The sequence below is a fragment of the Gossypium hirsutum genome, chromosome D02 (genome assembly GCF_007990345.1).
Source record: "Gossypium hirsutum isolate 1008001.06 chromosome D02, Gossypium_hirsutum_v2.1, whole genome shotgun sequence".
NCBI lineage: Eukaryota > Viridiplantae > Streptophyta > Magnoliopsida > Malvales > Malvaceae > Gossypium > Gossypium hirsutum.
In genome coordinates, this window is record NC_053438.1 from 37,240,456 (window position 1) to 37,259,868 (window position 19,413).

Below are 19,413 nucleotides of genomic sequence, written 5' to 3' on the forward strand. Positions count from 1 at the left end.
AGAGTTGATTTTGAGAGTTGGTCATGAGAGAATGGATCTTTAAAATCCTTAAGACCAGAGAGATTGTGTCCACAGTTGAGTATTACATTTGAAAACTGAAAATTAAGTATTTGATTGCTTTTTTTAAAAAAAAAGAAAGATGAGTTTGGATCTCCAACTGCTTTATTTTTTTGAAAGAAAGAAATATGTTTATATATTTATGACTGGGAGTTGTTCATGATTTTCTTTGTGATTCACAGATCGTTATGGAACATTTGTCTTAACTATTTATATATTGAATAAATTAAGTTTTCAAAGTGATCAACTTATAAAAATTTCAATGACCATGATATTGACTATAGGAATTCTTCTTCTTATGACAGACGGAACACAAAGTCTTTGTCTTTGTACGCCAACCATTTGCAAGGCTCATTAGAAATTGAAGGTACTAAAGCTATAATTTTCTTTATAATTGTTTCAAATTTGAACATTCACATTTCACATTTCACATTTTAGGAGTTTCATCTTCACTTCAAGTCTGAGATTTACTTTTTTTCATTTTCATTTCATTATTATTAAAAGTAGGAATTAAAATTATTAACATAATGACTTTTTGAATTGGACGTGGATATGTATAGGATTGAGCAATTTAACAAATTTGAAGAACCTCGATTTCAGTTAGAATCAAATTGAAAGCTTTCAATCCTTTAAAGGTATGCATTTATATTTAACCAATTACCTAAATTCTTACATATAATTAAATTTTATGCCAATTCATTTCAGTGATAAAATTATATAAATCTTTTGTAGATGGTGGTAGAAAATTGGAGTTGACCCACTTGGAAGAGCTTAATTTAGATGAAAATCACTTCAATACTAGTGTATTTGCATCCCTTAACAAGCTTTCAAATTTGAAACCTTTGAGCATAAGTGACAATGAATTGAAAGGATCAATAGATATGAAACGTAAAAATATTAGTTTGCTAACAAGAATATAATAATGTTATAAGAGAATATAATGAAGTTGATTTGTTGTTTTTGTTTTCCTAATTTTGAAACATTTATCAACTTAAGGGAGCTAGATATGAGGGGCAATGAATTGAAAGATTTGGCGATCCACCAAGGTATCATTTAATTGAACTTTCATTTTTGTTCAAAATTTAGAAATTTAGTTTCAATTCTTAGTAAAGGTTATTGTGATAGATACTAAAAAAATTATATCATTTCATACTTGAAACAAATGGGTGGAAAAAAAGAATTCAGTTTTAAAAAAAATTAAGAAATAAGGGTTTGGTGAAAACATCTTCTAAATCCTTATAATGTGTTTGGAATTTGGAATTTGAAGCAAAGAGAAGAAGCGTGTATGGAAAATAGTAAGCAGCAACATAACTAAATCACCATATGCTGATTATGAGAAGATTTATTGTTCCTATTCCCTTGGCTCCAATTTTTTTGGTTCAAAACTTGTTGTCTAAGTGTATGCTTGAGTATTTGGCAATCAATCCTGTGAAATAGTTTCTAGTTAATGTGGCATAGAAGCATATAGTCCAGTCATAATCTGTTCTTACAATTTATGATTGTTTTTTGGTTTCTCCTCTCCACAAATTGTCTAATGTATTTGGCAGAATAAGATACATGCATTTCTTTCTATGGATGGGTAACCTATATCTTTGATTTGAGGCATAGTTTGATGACAGCATAACTTATTGCTAAAGTAATATACTAAATGCGGTCACAAAACTTATGTAATTCTAATGTAATTCTAATATAGAATGTAAACAATTTTCTTATGTAATTCTAATATAGAATGTATCTTGTTTTAATTTTCTTAATTTAAATTCATTAATTTTTATATTTAGCTTTAAAGTTAAAATTTTAATAGAAATTTTAATTTAATATTTTTTATCCTTAAAAGTATATATAGTTTAAAGTTTAAATTTCAAAAACATAATATAATATTTATGATAGAAATAAATATTATTTAATTAAAATATTTTTTTAAAAATCATGTTTTTAGCGGCGTTTGTGGTAGAAGCGTTGCTAAAAATCATGATTTTTAGTGGCGCTTATAGTATAAGCGCCGCTAAAAGTCATGATCTTTAGCGGCGTTTGTAGTAGAAGCGACGCTAAAGTTAGCGACGTTGTCAATAGCAACACTTTTTGCGGCACTTGTTAAAGTTAATACTTTTAGCGGCACATAAAAACGCCGCTAAAAGTCTATTTTGCTGTAGTGATTTTTTTTAATTTTGTACTTAAATTTTTTTTTGTTGACATTTTTCTAAGTTGTACTTGATTTTTTTGTCCAATTCAATACTTGAACTTGACACTTTTTTATACATTTGATACCTAAGACTTCTTTTTATCTAATTTGGCACTTGGATTTGATTATTTTTTATAGATTTATCAAAATATAAAATATAGATATAGATATTTCAAAATAATATGTATTGTTTTGTAAAAGAAATTTTTTTTTATAATTTTACAATTGAATTGAGATTCGATTGATGGATGATATCAACTCCGTCAAACTTGTGATATATAGTATAGATAAAAAAATTCGTAAAAACTTTGTTAAATTAAACCTTCAATACTTATCTTACGAAAAAAAAAACACTTCAATTCTTTCACAATAAAAATGTTACTTTGATCTCAATTATTTTAAATACTTTAAATTAATTCACTTAAAAAATTATAATATATTTGTTCCAAATTTTTAGCCACGATAAATTTGAAAAAAAAGGATTTAGTAAAAAGAATAGTTATCTTTGGATTTAGTAGTTGTAAGTTGTTAGAATATTCAAGTTTGGTCAAAACAAATAAAAAAACGAAAGAGATATCTTAAGAAGATGGTTACCTCCTAAGTAATTTAAATTTTCTTTTTAATGCAAATTTAATTACATGAACTAACTCAATTAAAGTAGGATTTTTGATAATTTAAATGAAACATAAAATTGAATGTTTTTCTAAAGAATATTACACTTATAATTCTGATATGCACATGAAAATTCAATGTTTGACACCAAGAACAAAACCCATGTTTGTATCATTTTCTGTCATTCCTTCCCTTGTTTTTTGTTTTCCTTTAAATGTTGTATTGGATCATAAACACTTGCAATGGATTGTTTCAAGGATAATGAATCAAAGCAGACAAATTCCCATGAAAAAGGTAATAGCACTGAACACTCACATGATCTAAGCGACCCATGTTTGTATCATTTTCTGTCATTCCTTCCCTTGTTTTTTGTTTTCCTTCAAATGTTGTATTGGATCATAAACACTTGCAATGGATTATTTCAGGGACAATGAATCAAAGTAGACAAATTCCCATGAAGAAGGTAATAGCACTGAACACTCACATGATCTAAGCCTTAACTCGGATGATCCAAAGAGTTTAATAGCAAATAATGATGGGTCATCCCCAAGTTCAGCCCCACGCCAAGAACTTGTGAGTACGGTTGCAGTTTCAGACTATATTAGCTTTTATGTAGTACAACATCAATATCAATGTCCATCATCTTAGGTACTTTTTAATTTATTTACTTTTGTACATTGGGTTGAATGTTGGTGGTATGCATTTCGGCTAAATGTTAGTGTATTTTGATTGTTGAATCAATTTTTGTAATGAATATTCAACCTTTATTTTAATTTTAATTTTATATTTTTTAGTTTATTTAAAGCACAATTTCTATCATTATTCACTAGAATTGTTTATGAAAATATATTAATAATGAAATAATAAAAAATAGAAAAAAAATTTGCCTTAGACGTGTCTATCCCAATCTTTTGAAGGTTGCCTTAAACGGGTCTATTCTAACTTTTTTAAGGTTGCCTTAAAACCTATCTATCCTAAACTTTTTAGCGTCACATTTGACATGGGCATGATCCAACTCTTTAATGGTCGGCATAGAATTAGACGAGTCTATCCAAACCCTTTTAAGGTTGCCTTAGAACCTGTCTATCCCAACCTTTTTAACGTCGCATTTGACATGGACATGACCTAACTCTTTAAAGGTCGACATATGTATGCTTTATTCCGACATTTTTTGTTGTTGTCTATTTCACCCTATGCCAACTTTTACGAAACATCAACTTTGACTGTGTTTTTCCCAACCTTTCAATAAAGGTCGGCTTATGTTGAATTATGCTGAAACTTTTTCAAAAGTGTCGCAGAACCTATGCCAACTGCACTATAGATGACATTTTCAGAAGCGTCCGGAGAAGCGTCGCGAGGACCTATTCCAACCTTTTTTGCGTCGCCTAAAGTCAAAAAAAGGTGTCGCGATAGGCTTGTTTTGTTGTAGTGACATCATGCACTTTGTCTTCAATATCTCGAATGTTATCACCCCTCCTTCCCATCTATCAGCAACCTGAACCCATTGTAAGGCTCCCTCAACAACCATTTGGCACTGTATCTGTAATAGCCCTCCCAACGGAGTCTTTGCAATTGGTTACTGTTTGGCTTGTAGTTGGTAAAACAAGGATAGATGAGTAAGTGAAGTGTTTATCTTAGCTAAGTATAGAATTTTGTGTATGCACCATTGGCGAACTCTTAGTTTTGGCGAGTTCTGTGGTTTGGCGAACTCTTTTGTTAAGTATCCGCCCAACCCAGATGCTTTAGGCGAACTCATTAAGTTCGCAGCCCGAGTGATAAGAAAGTTGGCGTACTGAGTCTGTCTGTGTCTTGTATATGTCATTGGGTATGTGTATGTGTGTGAATCCTTTAGAAAGGTTCAGATGTATTATCGATAATGTTATGTATGATTTCTCTTTGGAACTTATTAGGTTCATTTGAACTTACTCTGTTACCCTTTTTTCCTTCTCAGGCTTGCTGACTGAAGGAAGGCTTTGTTAGAAGGACTATGCTAAAGTGCTGCTTTTGTCATGAGCCAACTGCTTTGTGTTTGTATGATGCAAAACTCATGGAGGTGGCACATAAGAGTATTTTGAAAATGACTTGTATAAAGAACTTTTTTTATAAGACTCTGTTTTATAATACTTTTATTAAGTATTAAGATTGCAGTTTTAAATTAATACATTTTGTTTAATGAAATTATTATATTTGCACTTATACGTCAAAAATGGCTTGAATGTTATTAAAACTATTAATGATTCCATTTAAATTGAGTAAAACAACAACTATCAAATGGTTTATATTTATAACTTTATAAAATTTTAAAAGCTTTCGCCAAAAATATTTTGAAGTTAGCTTGATTTCAAGTAGTGACACACCATACTCAGATCTTATCATAGGGTCGAGTTTGGCGTGTTACGATATCTCTCCATTATTAAAGGAAAATAGTTCTTGAAATCGACTACACCATCAACAATTTCTTTCATGGATGAACAATGTAGAATCCCAAAAGGTTAGGTTTGGTTCGGGTTTTTTTGGATGAAAATTAAACCAAATCGTTCCATTTGCTTTTTTACTTTTAAAACTAAACCGTATAGAATAAAAATTAAAATATCTGAAATCTATAATTGTGATTCAATTTGGCAGTTTTTACCAAATTTGAGTTTTGTAAAACAAACAATATCACTTTGTTTTGCGCTAAAAAAATCTAACATTACAATTCTTATTTTTTTTCAACAATTTTAATATATGCTCTAGATTCATTTATATATTTATAAAGTGAATTAAATTATTAAATTAATATCATAATCATCAATAAGATTATTTAAAAAATCATTTTAAGTTAAGGTGTTAAGTTGATAAATCATTCAAAGGTGTTAAAAGGAAAGGTAATACATAAATCATCCGTATACCTAATGTTTTTCTATGTCATTTTTTTTAGTTTAATTAGTTATGTGCCATATAATTGGTTAAATTCATAACTATCAAACATATATAATTGTGGAAAGTTGTTTCTTTTATAAATAAAATATTATAAATTTTAATAAATTATTTTCCTAAAATTAGAATTATGCTTATAATTATTATATTTAAGAAATGATTCACTTTTATCTTTTTGTATGATCATATCTAGTTAGTAGTAGTAATAATAATAATAATAATAATAGGGTTAAACGATTTAGTCTATATAGATATTGAAATGGTCAATTTACTATTCTATTAAGACTATTCCATTAAACATGTATTTTTTCATTTGGTTTGATTTTGAATAAAATAAGTTTCATGTGGCAAAACCGAACTTGAACCAAATAGTGTGGTGTGAGTAATAACACCAACCCAAAATCGAACCCAACAATATAAAATCAAAACTGTACTGAATACATTGGTTCAAATCAATTTTTCAATTTTCTCGATTTCTTTACTTAGCTTTATATAGTACTATTTCGAGGGGATGATAATAGAGATAAAAGAAGGAAGAAAAGATGGGGGGATTTCCAGGAAAGAGAGTGTGGCATTAGCAGCCAATTTATTGTAAAAATACTTTTTATATAAAAAAATTTAATAAATTATATAAATTTTAAACTAAACTTTAGTTTATAATTCTATTTTTATATTTTTATATGCTTATATATTATTTTTAATAATTTTATAATTATTTTACAAATTTTATGATTTTTTAATATTTTTACTATTTTTCATTATTTTATATTTAAAAAAATATTTTTTATGCTTTTAAATAATTTTTATAATTTTCTACTATTTGTATGACTTATATTTTTTTATTTACAATTTTTATATTTTTATTAGAAAACTAAAGACTAAGTCCCTTGGAAATTTCAATGTCCTCAAAGAGTTAGATATTTTATTTGACTCGTTCTGAAACAAAGTCTCATTATCAATTCGGAGTGTGCAAAAAGAGAGATCAGGTCAGATGGTTCTTGTGACCTATGTGGTTATGCCTCTAAAGATATATTACATGCTATTCGTAATTGTCTTGGAGCTAAGGATATATGGTCCAAAATTATACTTTCAGTTAAGTTTGATACTTTTTTCCCTGGAAATGTGCATGAGTGGGTTGCAGCTAATCTACAGAATAATCTTAGGATCAGATGGAAGAGGTTGGTTGGCAATGCTTTTTTGGAATGGTAGCATAACATATCTGGAAGAACTGGAATTTATTTATTTTTCAAGTAATAACGTGGAGTGCTGAGGAATTGATTAAAGTCTAGTACAGTTGGGCCAAACAATATACCTCTTTCCATGAGGTAAATGCTTCTAGTTGGCAAGCTCAGATCTCAATTCCACCCATGTTCGGGAATTGGATCCAATGAAACTTTGATGGTGCAGTAAAAGAGAATTCTGGGTTTGCTATGATTGGGGGAGTCTTGCGTGACAGGTACGGTAGATGGATTCTTGGGTTTAACTTATTTGTAGGAATATGTTCTATTCTAGATGTTGAATTGTGGGGTATTTGGGATGGTTTGACGATTGCACTTGATAGAGGTTTTGACAGATTGATTATCTTCTCAGATAGTTAAGAATCGATACAAGTTTTACAGAGCAGTTCTACAAAGGTATTGAATTCCACTTTGGTTAGAAGAATCAAAATGTTATTGGCTAAAATAGTGCATTGGTCAATTCATCACATATCTAGATAGTATAACAAAGAGGCTAACAGTCTAGCTAAAATGACTACGGGTAATAGTAGTGGTTTCCAGTTATTCAAAATGCCTCCAAAGGGACTTGAGTTTTAATTATGAGTAATTTATTGTAATGTTTTTTTATTCATAAAAAATATTAAGTCTGATGTTGCCATGTGTCACTATATAATTGGCCCGTTAACTAATCTTAACACAATCAGTGTGGTTAAAAACAGAAATCATTAAACGAGGGACTTAATTGATTTTTTTATTAATCACAATGACTCAATTAGGTTTGATTAAGTTGGAAACTTAATTATTTTTTTTAATTTTTTTTCTTACGGCTTTTTATACCATAGATTAAATTGTTTAGTTCGCTTAAATGTGATTTTGTATTTAAAAGATGGTTTTTAATATTAAATAGAATATATAATTAATAAATTATATTATGGTCTTTCTATAAAAGGTCAAATATTCAAATATGATCAAATTAAAATTTTCAAATTTGGCTATTAGTCCCTATACTATGTAAAAGTTGTAGATTTAATTCTTATACTTAAATTTGGTCAATTGTAGTTCTTATACTTTTTAAATTAGTCAATTTTAGGCCTTGTACTTTTGGAATTTTAAAATTTTAGTCCTAACCAAAACAATAGGAATTAATTTCTACTATTAGCCCTAAACTATGTGTAAACATAAAGATTTGATCCTTATTCTTTAATTTGATCATTCTTAGTTCCTATGCTTTTTGAAATTTGTAATTTCAATCTTAACGCAAAACAACAGTCATTAAATGCATAAATTAATTTTTTTTGTGAGTATTATGTTGAAATGCACGTTGACATGACATTACACATATTGATGCGTGATCGTATTCGTGAATTCGATTACAATACGCTAAATTTCCTAATTGTTTCATTTTGTATCATCTCGATTTAGCATTCAAGGTGAAATTGTGGATAATGGAAACTTGGTAGATGAAAAAGACGAAAAAATAGGTTGGATGGATGACTTGCACGAATCAAACACTTAGAAATTAACCAACGATACAAGAGATCGTGACCTAGTTTCTATAAAGTGAAACAACAAACAAATCTTTGAAGAAAAAGAAGTAAACTGTGACCCGCTATTTAGCAAAATAGGAACCATCAGTACATTAGAACGCCACACTTCAAAAAATAAGGAAAGAATGGAAGTGATAAGTTCAAAAAGAAAGGGTTTGATGCCACAAGGAGAACCTTGATAAGTCCAGATAAGTTAGACCAAGATCAAAGCGATAGAATTCTCACATAAAACTCAAAAATATTCATTTATCTAATCAAAGATCTATTTACAGGATATTTATGGGCACTTTTGTGACTATTCAAATGCCTATGTGAGACTTTTCATATTCAGCCATTAACTAGCATTATTTCAAGCACTAATTTCGTTTTTAACTCTTGTAGGGAAGCTAATGAGTCATGTCTCTTCATTGGAATCTAATGTAGTTGAAAAAGCATGTCAATTCTCCTTAATGAAGACATAATATATCTTTAATGTGTTTAATTGATGTCCCTTCAGCTCCCTTGAAACCAAATTATAAAAGCTTGTGTAACATCCTCTTAAATGGCATCATGATGAAGGTTTTAGACTCCAAAAACGTTCAGACTTGAAGAGTCTCCTTTGGTCCATTAAACAACCTCCATAATGTTCTTTAAAAAGGTTTGAAACCGTCCAACTTAAAGAGTCTTTAATCTATGAAAAGTCACCTGCAAAATAGATAATTAAGCATTAAACAATAACTTAAAACATTCATAAAAACAACATATTTAATAACACTCATGCACACAAATTAAATAAACATGCAACTTAAACCATACTTGAAGTAAATTAACAAATGAGACGATTTAATGCATGACTTATTTAATATGAAAAACACATAATGCAGGTCTTAAAGGATGCTAATGTATTAATGTAATGCATTAACTAAAGACGCATTCAATAAACAAGAAACATAATGCACATTTTAAAAGATGTAGATGTATTAATGCAAAACATTAAATAAAGATGCATTTAACAAACAAAACACTTCATTAAAAACTGAAGAGTTTGTTCAAGCTAATCAAACTATCACATGCAACACATTGCATGGAATTGGATCGTTATCTTGAGTCCAATAGAAATTGGACTTCTCATGTTCGGCCCAAACTTGCTGAATCAACCCTAACATCGCCTCTTTGAGTTTCTTGGATCTAACTCAAGTCATAGGCCCAATAGGAATTTCAATTGGATGTCTTCTTGAATTCTCCTCATCTTTCAACCCGATTGGTATAGACATGGACGACTTTGATTTTGTTCCAATCGATTATTCATCAAACACTCCCATGCATGTATCACATATGATAATATTTTTTTCAAAAATAATAGAAGTTAACTTAATGAATTTAATAGCTACCATTTGGTAAGGATTGGAATTTCAAAATTCGAAAAGTACAAACATTAAAAATGATCAAATAAAAGCATAAAGACTTAATTCACAATTTACGTATAGTACAAAGACTAATAGTGAAATTTAACCATTTTTTTCAATTTAGTTAATAAATAATTTCATATAATGCAATAGATTGATTGGTTGATAAATTTCCGATTCAGCTAATTAAACCAAAAGTTTTGATCCAATTTTACAATGGAAATTTGTAAAGTCTATTCAATTAGATTACTATAAAATTTTACTATTAGTTTTTATATTATAGGTAAGTTGTGAGTTTTATGTCAGTACTTTAATTTAGTCATTTGTAGTATATGTATTCTTTTAATTTTGAAATTTTATTCCTAACCAAACAACAAACATTAAATTAAATTAGTTAAGTTAAATTTTGTTATTTTTGAGATCTTATGTGACAAACATATTATCACATGTGTAACACTATACAATTTACTATTTCCACTCACAAAAAGAGTATTACCATTTTAATTCATGAATTTAACGGTTACCATTTGAATTAGTATTGAAATTTAAAAATTTAAAAAAATATAAAGATTAAAAATATCAAATAATATCAAATTAAATAACAATTATTAAATCCGTAACTTACACATAATACGAGATTAATAATAAAATTTAACCTACCAAATTTAATTACTACCATTAAATTTGGTAGGCGATATTGGTTAAAGGGCCCGGTTATGTTTAATGGGCCGAGTCCAGAAACGGAGCTTTTCATCATTGACTTTTTTTTTGCATTAAACAGAGTTTTCTCGGTACACAAATTTGGTAAATTTTAAGAACCGTAAACTGATTGAAGAAAAGATACCCCAAATCAAATCACTGACTAAAATCAAACTCAAATGCGATTCCGAGTTATAGGGTTTTAGGTATTTTCCTTTTCCAGTTAATAATTTTCTTTACTCAGCTTTATTTTTAATCTTAATTTAAAAAAAAATCCTTTTTTATTACTGTAAAATTTGGGGGTTTAATTGATTTTTAATGTTGTTTTTACAGTGATACTTTGATTCGAGAACTGGAACAATGTCTACTAATTTTTGAAAGCCCCACATTGGCAAAAGCTGAGAAAATTAACTATTTTTTCTTTTCAGGTATTTTCTCTTTCTTTTTTTAGCCTTTTATTTTTGGGTTCTAATTTGTGTGTGTGTGTGTTTAAGTATTATTATTATTTTATTTTCATCTTCTCTGATGTTTCTTAGACTTGCACTGTAGAAATATCCTATTTTTAGCTGATAATAATTTTTTTTCAATTAATTTGTGTTTTTAAGCTTTATTTTATGTTGGCTCTGTTCTGGTTTACCTTATATTTCATTTATTTTTTTCATGATTTGAAGTTCATAATATTTTTGTTTTTGAAAATGAAAAAGAAATTTGAGTAATTTTTTTAGTTAGGAATTTATGCCCAGGTATATATTGATTCACAGTTACTGTACATAAATTTCAATTTGTCATTCAGTTGCAAGCTGTTAAGGAGTGCTTATTGTAGTTCTTTCACTATGTTACTCGGATTCGGGCGTGTTAAAAGGAGGGCATGTGTCTAACATAGGCATGTTTAACTTTGTTGCTAAGTTTTTATCATGAATTTGAAGGGTCTTTGGAGGGTCATATTGGAATGCACGAAGCATGAGTGTCGGACATGATGATAACTTCAAGGAAAATGAAGATTTGGAAAGGTTGAATAATTTTTTGGGGGGGGGAAATGAAATAGTTGGTTGAAAAGTGTTACCTTTTAGGAAGTGCTAACTTGTTGTGATGATCATATGTTTAATTGTACATTTCACATTGTTCATCTATTGACCAGAGTGAGTTTTTTGGGTTTCCTTTTCATTGCTTTCAAGTATCTGGTCTTTAAGAGTTTCGATTGTGTTTTTTTTTCCTTCCATTTCATGTACATTTTCATTTTCATTTTCCATCAGTTCAGTGGAGCGAGTTTTTCAGGTTTTCCATTTTGTTAATTTCAAGCATCTGGTCCTATGAGTTCTGTTCATGTTTTCTGTTTCCATTTCATTGTACATTTTGCATTTTCCATCTATTGAATGGACTGATGTTTTCGGGTTTCCATTTCATTTCTTTCAAGTGTCTGGTCTTTATAATGTCCGATCGTATCTTCTGTTTCCATTTCATTTTACGCTTTGTATTTTCCATGGGTTGAATGAAGTGACTTTTCCAGGTTTCCATTTCACTGCTTTCAAGTGTCTGGCCTTTATAAGTTCCGTTGTTGTTTTCTGTTTCCATTTCATTTTGCATTTTCCATCCACTAAATGGAGTGAGTTTTTTGGGTTTTCTAGTTCATTGCTTTCAAATATCTGCTCTTTGTATGTTCTGTTTGTGTTTTCTGATTCCATTTCATTGTACATTTTGCATTTTCTATTCATTGACTGGAGCGAGTTTTTTGGGTTTTCCAATTCATTGCTTTCAAGTACTCTTCATAAGTCGGTGTGCGTGAAACACTACATTAAAAGTTGTACATTACAAACTATGAAACAAATTGATTAGTTTTCGATTAAAATTTTGGGTACAAATTACCATGAATAAAAGATTTTTGAGTACAAAATTGTTTTCCTCTTGGTATTGGACTTTTATGTGGAATGACAACTATTTTCTCATCCATGAAGGGGCTGAATTTCAATATAGTAAGAAAAACTATGTTGATAAATGTACTTAGAATTTCTTTGTATTCTTTTGTTCCGAATAATAAAACGAAGATCATGAAAATTCTTACGGCTTTTGTTTCTTCAGGTACAAAGAAGAGCATTGAGGTTGGGATCGAAGAAACATTTCACTTGTTTTTGTACAAAAATGACAATGAAACCATCAAGTAACATTTGGATTCGACGTCAGCAGTGTCCATGCGGAGATTGGAAGTGTTTTGTTAAGTATGAAGGAAATGATCAGACATCGGTAAGCTCTCAGCTAATAAAAAACGAGACAACTTCAACATCGTCATCATCAGAAGCTGTCTTTATGCCATATGTTGGTCAAATATTCAAAACTGATGAAGATGCTTTTGAGTACTATAGCAATTTTGCACGGAAGAATGGATTTTCGATACGGAAAGCACGGTCCACAGAAAGCCAGAATTTAGGGATCTACCGACGGGATTTTGTCTGTTATCGGTCGGGGTTTAATCAACCAAGAAAAAAGGCCAATGTGGAGCATCCGAGAGATCGGAAATCAGTGCGATGCGGATGTGATGCGAAATTGTATTTGACAAAAGAAATCGTCAACGGTGTGACTCAATGGTACATTTCACAATTTAGTAATGTCCATAACCATGAATTGTTGGAAGATGACCAAGTACGTCTGCTTCCGGCATATCGGAAAATTCAGGAAGCTGATCAGGAAAGAATTCTTTTACTCTCCAAAGCCGGGTTTCCTGTCAATCGCATTGTGAAGGTGTTGGAATTAGAAAAGGGAGTTCAGCCCGGACAATTGCCCTTTATCGAGAAGGATGTTCGGAATTTTGTACGGACATGTAAAAAGTCTGTTCAAGAAAATGATGCTCTACTTACTGAGAAAAGAGAAAATGATACATTGGAACTTCTCGAGGCCTGCAAGGCTATGGCGGAGAGGGATGCCGATTTTGTTTACGATTATACAACAGATGAAAACAGTAAGGTTGAAAATATTTCATGGTCATATGCAGATTCAGTCCGTGCATATACTGTGTTTGGTGATGTGGTTACCTTTGACACCACGTATCGATCTATTACCTATGGATTGCTTCTTGGAGTATGGTTTGGTATAGATAATCACGGAAAGCCAGTTTTTTTGGGATGTGCTTTACTGCAAGATGAAAGTTTGAATTCTTTTGCTTGGGCTTTACAGGTTCGTGGACATAATTATTTGTTCCCAATCTGTAATTGTCTTATTGTCTATTTATGGCTTTCTTCTTTTGAACAGACTTTTCTTCGTTTCATGAGAGGTAGATGTCCGCAAACAGTTCTAACAGATATTGATTCAAGCCTAAGAGATGCAATTGCAAGGGAATTGCCTGATACAAAACATGTTATATGTTCATGGCATGTTCATTCAAAATTATCAAGTTGGTTCACGCCGTCGCTTGGATCACAGTATGAAGAGTTCAAAGCCGAATTCGATATGTTGTGTCACTTAGAGGGTATAGAGGAGTTTGAACATCAATGGAATCATTTGGTTGCCCGTTTTGAACTTGCCTCTGATAAGCACATAGCTTTATTATTTTCATATCGAACATCCTGGCCACTTTCTTACATCCGAAGTTACTTTCTTGCTCGTTCAATGACGGCTGAGTTTTATCAGTCTTTGGATGAATTTTTTAAACGAATCTTGAGTGGACAGACATGTTTACAATTATTCTTTGAGCAGGTTTGTTGGTTAGGAATGTAAGAGAAACTTTTCCCTGTTTATTAAATACCGTATATCTCGAACCACGTTTTAAACATTTGCTTTCCGCAGGTTGGGTTTGCTGCAGATTTAAGAAACCGAAGTAAAGAAGCATTGCAATACATGCATACCAAGACGTGCTTACCAATTGAAGAAAACGCAAGAAGTATTCTTACACCTTATGCATTCAATGCATTACAACACGAGATTGTGCTGTCGATGCAATATGCAACAACAGAATTGGCAAATGGATCATATCTTGTACGACACTATAAGAAAATGGAAGGTGAATATCTTGTGATTTGGATATCACAAGATGAGCAGATTCATTGCTCATGTAAGGAGTTTGAACATTCCGGGATATTGTGCCGGCATTGTCTTCGAGTACTTACAGTGAAAAACTATTTCGAAATCCCGGAGAAATATATTCTGTTCCGGTGGAGATTGGAGAGTTCATTGGTTGCTCTGGAAGATCGAAATGGCCAATGTAACAGTGATGAGTATGCTCAAGTCTTTCATTCTCTAGCTGCAACTCTTTTGACTGAATCACTGTTTACAAAGGAACGATTCAATCATGTTCATCGGGAACTTTCAAGACTCCTCGAGCATGTCCAGAACATGCCAGTATCTAACGAGTTTGCTTCGAATATGGCAGCTAACAACATCAGTGAGTCATAGGTTTGGTGGTACGAAATCACAGCTAATAGATTGACTTGGAGCTTGCTTGCTTGTCGGAACATTTCGGAGCTATACATGTGATTTATAATACATTCAGCTGTAAAGGTTGGTATTCGAAAGATATCGGGGTTTGTGGAGGATGAGATACACAAGTGGTGAATGCTTTTGATAGATACTAGACATCAAAACACTGTGAAAACAACATGGAGATGGGAATATACTGACTTTTTCATTCTCTTTTCACAGATTATTTTTCAGGTTTCAAGGTTGGTATCATATATTAAGTTTAATAGTTTTCCCTTTTTTCTTTTACCTGGTAAGACATCATCGAAAACTTTATCAACATCACATGTAAATATGCCAACTTTATATAATTCAATTTTGGGGGGCATAGAGAGGAATTTGGATATGGGATATGTCTTGTATTGGAATGTTTTCGGAGGATGATGTGTATAATTATTTATGAAAAGTATAACAATGTAGTTTATCGTTCGGTAAGGGATTTCTTGCCCCTATTATAATTCATTGTCGGCCTTCATCTATGTATTTTCCTTTTCCTAATGAAAATGACAGCATGCATTTTATTCCTTAACTTGAAAATTTCTATAAATTAATCTTTATATATTACATCAAAGAACAAATTAATTTTTCTATAAAAGTTTTTATTCATTTCTAATGTTAAAAACTAGTGTGGTTGACAGTGACATGTCACGCATACCTCATTCTATTGTACAAAGATTAAATTACTCATTTTTATTTTTTATTTTGAATAGAAGAGTCCATAACTGGTACTTTTACCAAAATATACCCTTTTTATATATGCAAAAAATAATATTAGAGAAATAATTATTTGCGTTTGGCACACATCGGACAACTTTCTGGACATGAGTATGTAAATGTACTTCAAAGATTCTTCACATACATGAAAATCTTCAAAATAAAATATATATATATATTTATGTCATAAAAACCCAAGACTGAGTCTAACAAGAGTAACATAGTCAGCTACAACACTAAACAACAAACAAAAATGTTAAAAGACAGCAGGAATTGAAGCAGAAGCAGAAGCATCAATGGCCTTTGAGTTTACCCTCTTCAGCCATCTTTCTACGTATCTCATGAGCTGCATTGAAAATGCCAAGCGTGGGTTGGTTGCATACGAAGCACTTCTTATTCTTCGCATGATGCTGAAACAGACAACCAAAATGCAATTGCTTCCTTTACTTTCGAAAGAAATCAATACAATGCACACAAAATCAAATCCAAAATCGAACCTTTCAATTTGATCAAAAGTTAACATTTAGAAAATACTCTAATTGTTAAATAGATATAACTAATAATATAAATGTGTTGTACCAAAATAATAATAAATGTATAATTGAGTAAAGGTTCGAATCTCATAAACTACAAATAACAATGTTTTGAATTTATAAATTGAACTATATTAAAATTTATCTATCTTTTACTAATTAATTAATACTTATTAATTATATGTATTAGTTACATATGTTTTAATATAAATTTTGCATGCATATTAATATTTATATGCTTGTGCCTTGGTTTACTCGGGTGAGTGCTTTTTTTGCCCTGCGCCTAGCGCCCTTGACAACTTTGATCTCCCTAGGGTTAATATACTATATCAGATTGGAGAGCCTATCATTCCCTTCTCAACTGGTATGTCCGGAAGGTGGTCTTTTGATAACTGAGTAAAATGTAAACCATATTGAATCATATGACAAGAAATACTAGATATAGACATGGCACAAATAAGATATTTAAGGAAAAAGAAAATTAATCTACACGAAAGGGCATAAGACGGTACCTTTAAAGCACAGTGCTCGCAGAAGTAGTGCTTGCATTTAGTAACAACAGGATCAACAAATGGCTGCCGGCAAATAAAACAGGCAAAGGGCAATGTATCATCATCATCATCATCACTCTGAACTACCCCTGCCTCATCATCGTCATCCCCCTCACCCAAAGCAAGATTTCTTTTCCTTGCTTTCTCTGCTTCTTCCCACTCTTTCTCTAACTGCCACCCAGACTTGTAATCTCCACGGTCATGCATAAACTTACATGAATCTCCATAACCACAGTAACCGGTTTCTTTGTAGTCTTTACAGATGTCGGGTTGATAATCAAATCTTGCTGAAACCCTGATGTGGGCAGAAGCTCTAAGAGGTCCATGAGAGCCACCTGCTTTCTCACTGGCAACGGTTTGTTCTCTTCGAAATCCAGCTTTATGATCCACATAGCCATGCATTCCAGTGTACAATTTTTCTCCCCCAGAGCTTGTGCTTTTCCCCTTCAAAGCCTCCTCTGCTCGCTTAAGAACTTTCTCACGTATAGCTCGAGCATCTTTCGTAAACTCAGTCTCAGTTTCTAAGATTGCTGTAGCTCCGCTATCATTTTGGACTTGAATTTCCTTGGAAGACTCAAATTGAAAAACCGGCTTGTGAGATTCAGTACTTGATTCAGTGGCAGTAGCACTCTTGGAGGATCCAGTTGAAAAGTACAACTTATTGTCAGGCTTCGAAGCCTTTTTTTGATTGTGCAACAAAGATGTGCCATTTCTGGAGTCTTCATCTTCATCCTCATTTATTGTCCTTTTCCTTATGTTTTTGCCCTTCGTTGGCTTCCTAAAGAAGTTGCAGACTGAAAAACCAAAGAATTAATTAATGGATCTATGATAAGATTTATGGCTACACAAACCATTGAGGGTGGTTCTAGATCTAGTCCAAAATGAACTGTCACAGGGGATCTTTTGAAGCCATTTAGTTCAGAAAATGGTAAGGTAGCCCATAGATGGGGAGCAACTCCATCGATGGGTGTTTTAACTATAAGTAAATATCCATATATAGCTTCAAGAAAAAAAATAAAAGAAAGGACAAAATTTACCTTGTTCAGATTGTTGAGGTTCTGTTTCAGATTGCCGAAGTTCCTTTCCAGGATCCTGGGGCTCGCTTGAATCTGCCATCTTAATAGACAGAAAAGAACAAAGGCTTATAGATTCCTTGCCTCAACCAAGATTAACTTTAATTTGAGTGGTTTTAAACTAAAATCAGTCAAAATCCTTACTATTATTAATTAAAACTAGCGAGACATACATGATCGACAAACTAACTGGTGTCCTAACTAAATATCTACATATATTATATGGAAAGGCTAAATGCTCAATTCAGGACCCAATTGTATACAAATAGGAATTGGATATAAATCGAGGAGTGAGAGGGATCTAAAAAATGGAGTAAAAGAGGAACCCTAAACCCCAACTTGTTTTGCAGAGCTTTCGATTTTTTTTCTTATTTGTTTTGAAAATCATGATACTTGTCCAATTTATACCTACACAGCAGCCTTATACAACATTCGTTTCACATGTATTAATTTCACCCAAAAGTTTTTCATTAGTCCCAACACCAAAAGCTTAAAGCTTTTTATGCGTTATTATTGAAAATTAATTTCAGCAGTTCTTCAAAATGTAGGGTTCTAAATTAGAGCATTTAGCCTCATGAAAAGGATATTAAAATTCATACATACATCAAAGATTTTCAAAACATAATACTTCTCGACATTTTATGACCCTAATCATAAATATAACCACAATTACATTAATAATGATTGCAAGTGTCGATTTTATCAAGAATACAAAACTTACAACGATGGTACTAACAATGGAAATTGTGAACTTTATTATAAAAATAAAATAAAATGAAATTCGAAAAAAACTTTCAGCATAAACATAAAACCTATAAAAGCTAAATAAATCTAAATAGAAATCAAACATTACCCGATAATTAGTAAACCTAAAACTTGAAATCAAGAATCGAAGAAGCTCAATTTCTACTCACCTAATTTAATGGAAAGGAAAACCAATTGATAGGACGGCAGCGATAGCGGCTTCAGTTGAAAAAAGGGCGTAGCGAAACGGCGAGAGAAAGAGGAAAAGAATGTCGGCGGCGACAGAGGACAGTGGCGGCGCTCCCGGCGGCGAGTGGTGGAAGAAAGAAATAATTTCGAGTGGACTGGGGCTGGAAATGTCTAAAATTTTAGGGCCAATATAAATATGAAAAATCCCAAATAGAATATGTTTTGGTCGGATATTAAAGGGTTAATATGCTATTTGGTACCTGAGTTTCACTTTAATGTTCAATTTGGTACCTGAGTTTGGCTTCAATATTATTTTGGTACTTGATTTTTTTCAATTTGATGCTTGAGTTTTTTTATTTCAATTAAGTACTTGAGTTTGACTTTAATTTTCAATTTGGTACCTGAGCTTCCTTTTGTCTCTATTATGTTTTTATGTTTTTTGACTAGAGCACATGTGCCAAATATTTATTGAGCCATATGATGTCATTTGGTGTGGGTACCAAATTGAACATTAAAGCTAAACTTAGACGCCAAATTAAAATAAAAAA

At 31.4% G+C, this 19,413-nt stretch overlaps 2 protein-coding genes across 6 annotated transcripts; one reads left to right on the plus strand and one right to left on the minus strand.

Annotated features, from left to right (window-relative positions):
• The first annotated feature begins 10,692 nt into the window (after nucleotides 1-10,692).
• LOC107910591 (putative protein FAR1-RELATED SEQUENCE 10) lies at nucleotides 10,693-15,523 on the plus strand. Of its 4 annotated transcripts, XM_041088564.1 has the most exons (6): nucleotides 10,693-10,824; nucleotides 10,952-11,046; nucleotides 11,545-12,588; nucleotides 12,695-13,783; nucleotides 13,859-14,302; nucleotides 14,393-15,523. In XM_041088564.1, the coding sequence occupies exons 3-6, from the start codon at nucleotides 12,544-12,546 to the stop codon at nucleotides 14,996-14,998; spliced, it is 2,184 nt and encodes a 727-aa protein (XP_040944498.1). In that variant the 5' UTR covers nucleotides 10,693-10,824; nucleotides 10,952-11,046; nucleotides 11,545-12,543; the 3' UTR covers nucleotides 14,999-15,523. The 4 variants fall into 4 exon arrangements, with proteins under 4 accessions (XP_040944498.1, XP_016693966.1, XP_016693965.1 ...); XM_016838477.2 differs by having other exon boundaries at nucleotides 11,545-11,628; nucleotides 12,695-14,302; XM_016838476.2 differs by lacking the exon at nucleotides 11,545-12,588 and having other exon boundaries at nucleotides 12,695-14,302.
• Nucleotides 15,524-15,929: 406 nt separating this feature from the next.
• Nucleotides 15,930-19,082, minus strand: LOC107910592 (zinc finger CCCH domain-containing protein 1). 2 transcript variants are annotated; one of them, XM_016838478.2, is made up of 4 exons: nucleotides 18,847-19,082; nucleotides 17,897-17,975; nucleotides 16,821-17,653; nucleotides 15,930-16,185 (listed from the first exon to the last, which is right to left on the minus strand). In XM_016838478.2, the coding sequence occupies exons 2-4, from the start codon at nucleotides 17,973-17,975 to the stop codon at nucleotides 16,069-16,071; spliced, it is 1,029 nt and encodes a 342-aa protein (XP_016693967.1). In that variant the 5' UTR covers nucleotides 18,847-19,082; the 3' UTR covers nucleotides 15,930-16,068. The 2 variants fall into 2 exon arrangements, with proteins under 2 accessions (XP_016693967.1, XP_016693968.1); XM_016838479.2 differs by having other exon boundaries at nucleotides 15,930-16,700; nucleotides 18,847-19,073.
• Between the last annotated feature and the right edge of the window lie 331 nt (nucleotides 19,083-19,413).

Bases quoted from the DNA above. Each gene is read 5' to 3' on its own strand.
- LOC107910591 (XM_016838474.2), top strand. From the start codon at position 12,544: ATGACAACTATTTTCTCATCCATGAAGGGGCTGAATTTCAATATA. The intron at 12,589-12,694 runs GTAAGAAAAACT...TTGTTTCTTCAG, and splicing joins AGGGGCTGAATTTCAATATA to GTACAAAGAAGAGCATTGAG. The intron at 14,303-14,392 runs GTTTGTTGGTTA...TGCTTTCCGCAG, and splicing joins TACAATTATTCTTTGAGCAG to GTTGGGTTTGCTGCAGATTT.
- LOC107910592 (XM_016838478.2), bottom strand. From the start codon at position 17,975: ATGGCAGATTCAAGCGAGCCCCAGGATCCTGGAAAGGAACTTCGGCAA. The intron at 17,654-17,896 runs GTAAATTTTGTC...TTGGTTTTTCAG, and splicing joins ACCTCAACAATCTGAACAAG to TCTGCAACTTCTTTAGGAAG. The intron at 16,186-16,820 runs GTACCGTCTTAT...TGTCTGTTTCAG, and splicing joins GCGAGCACTGTGCTTTAAAG to CATCATGCGAAGAATAAGAA.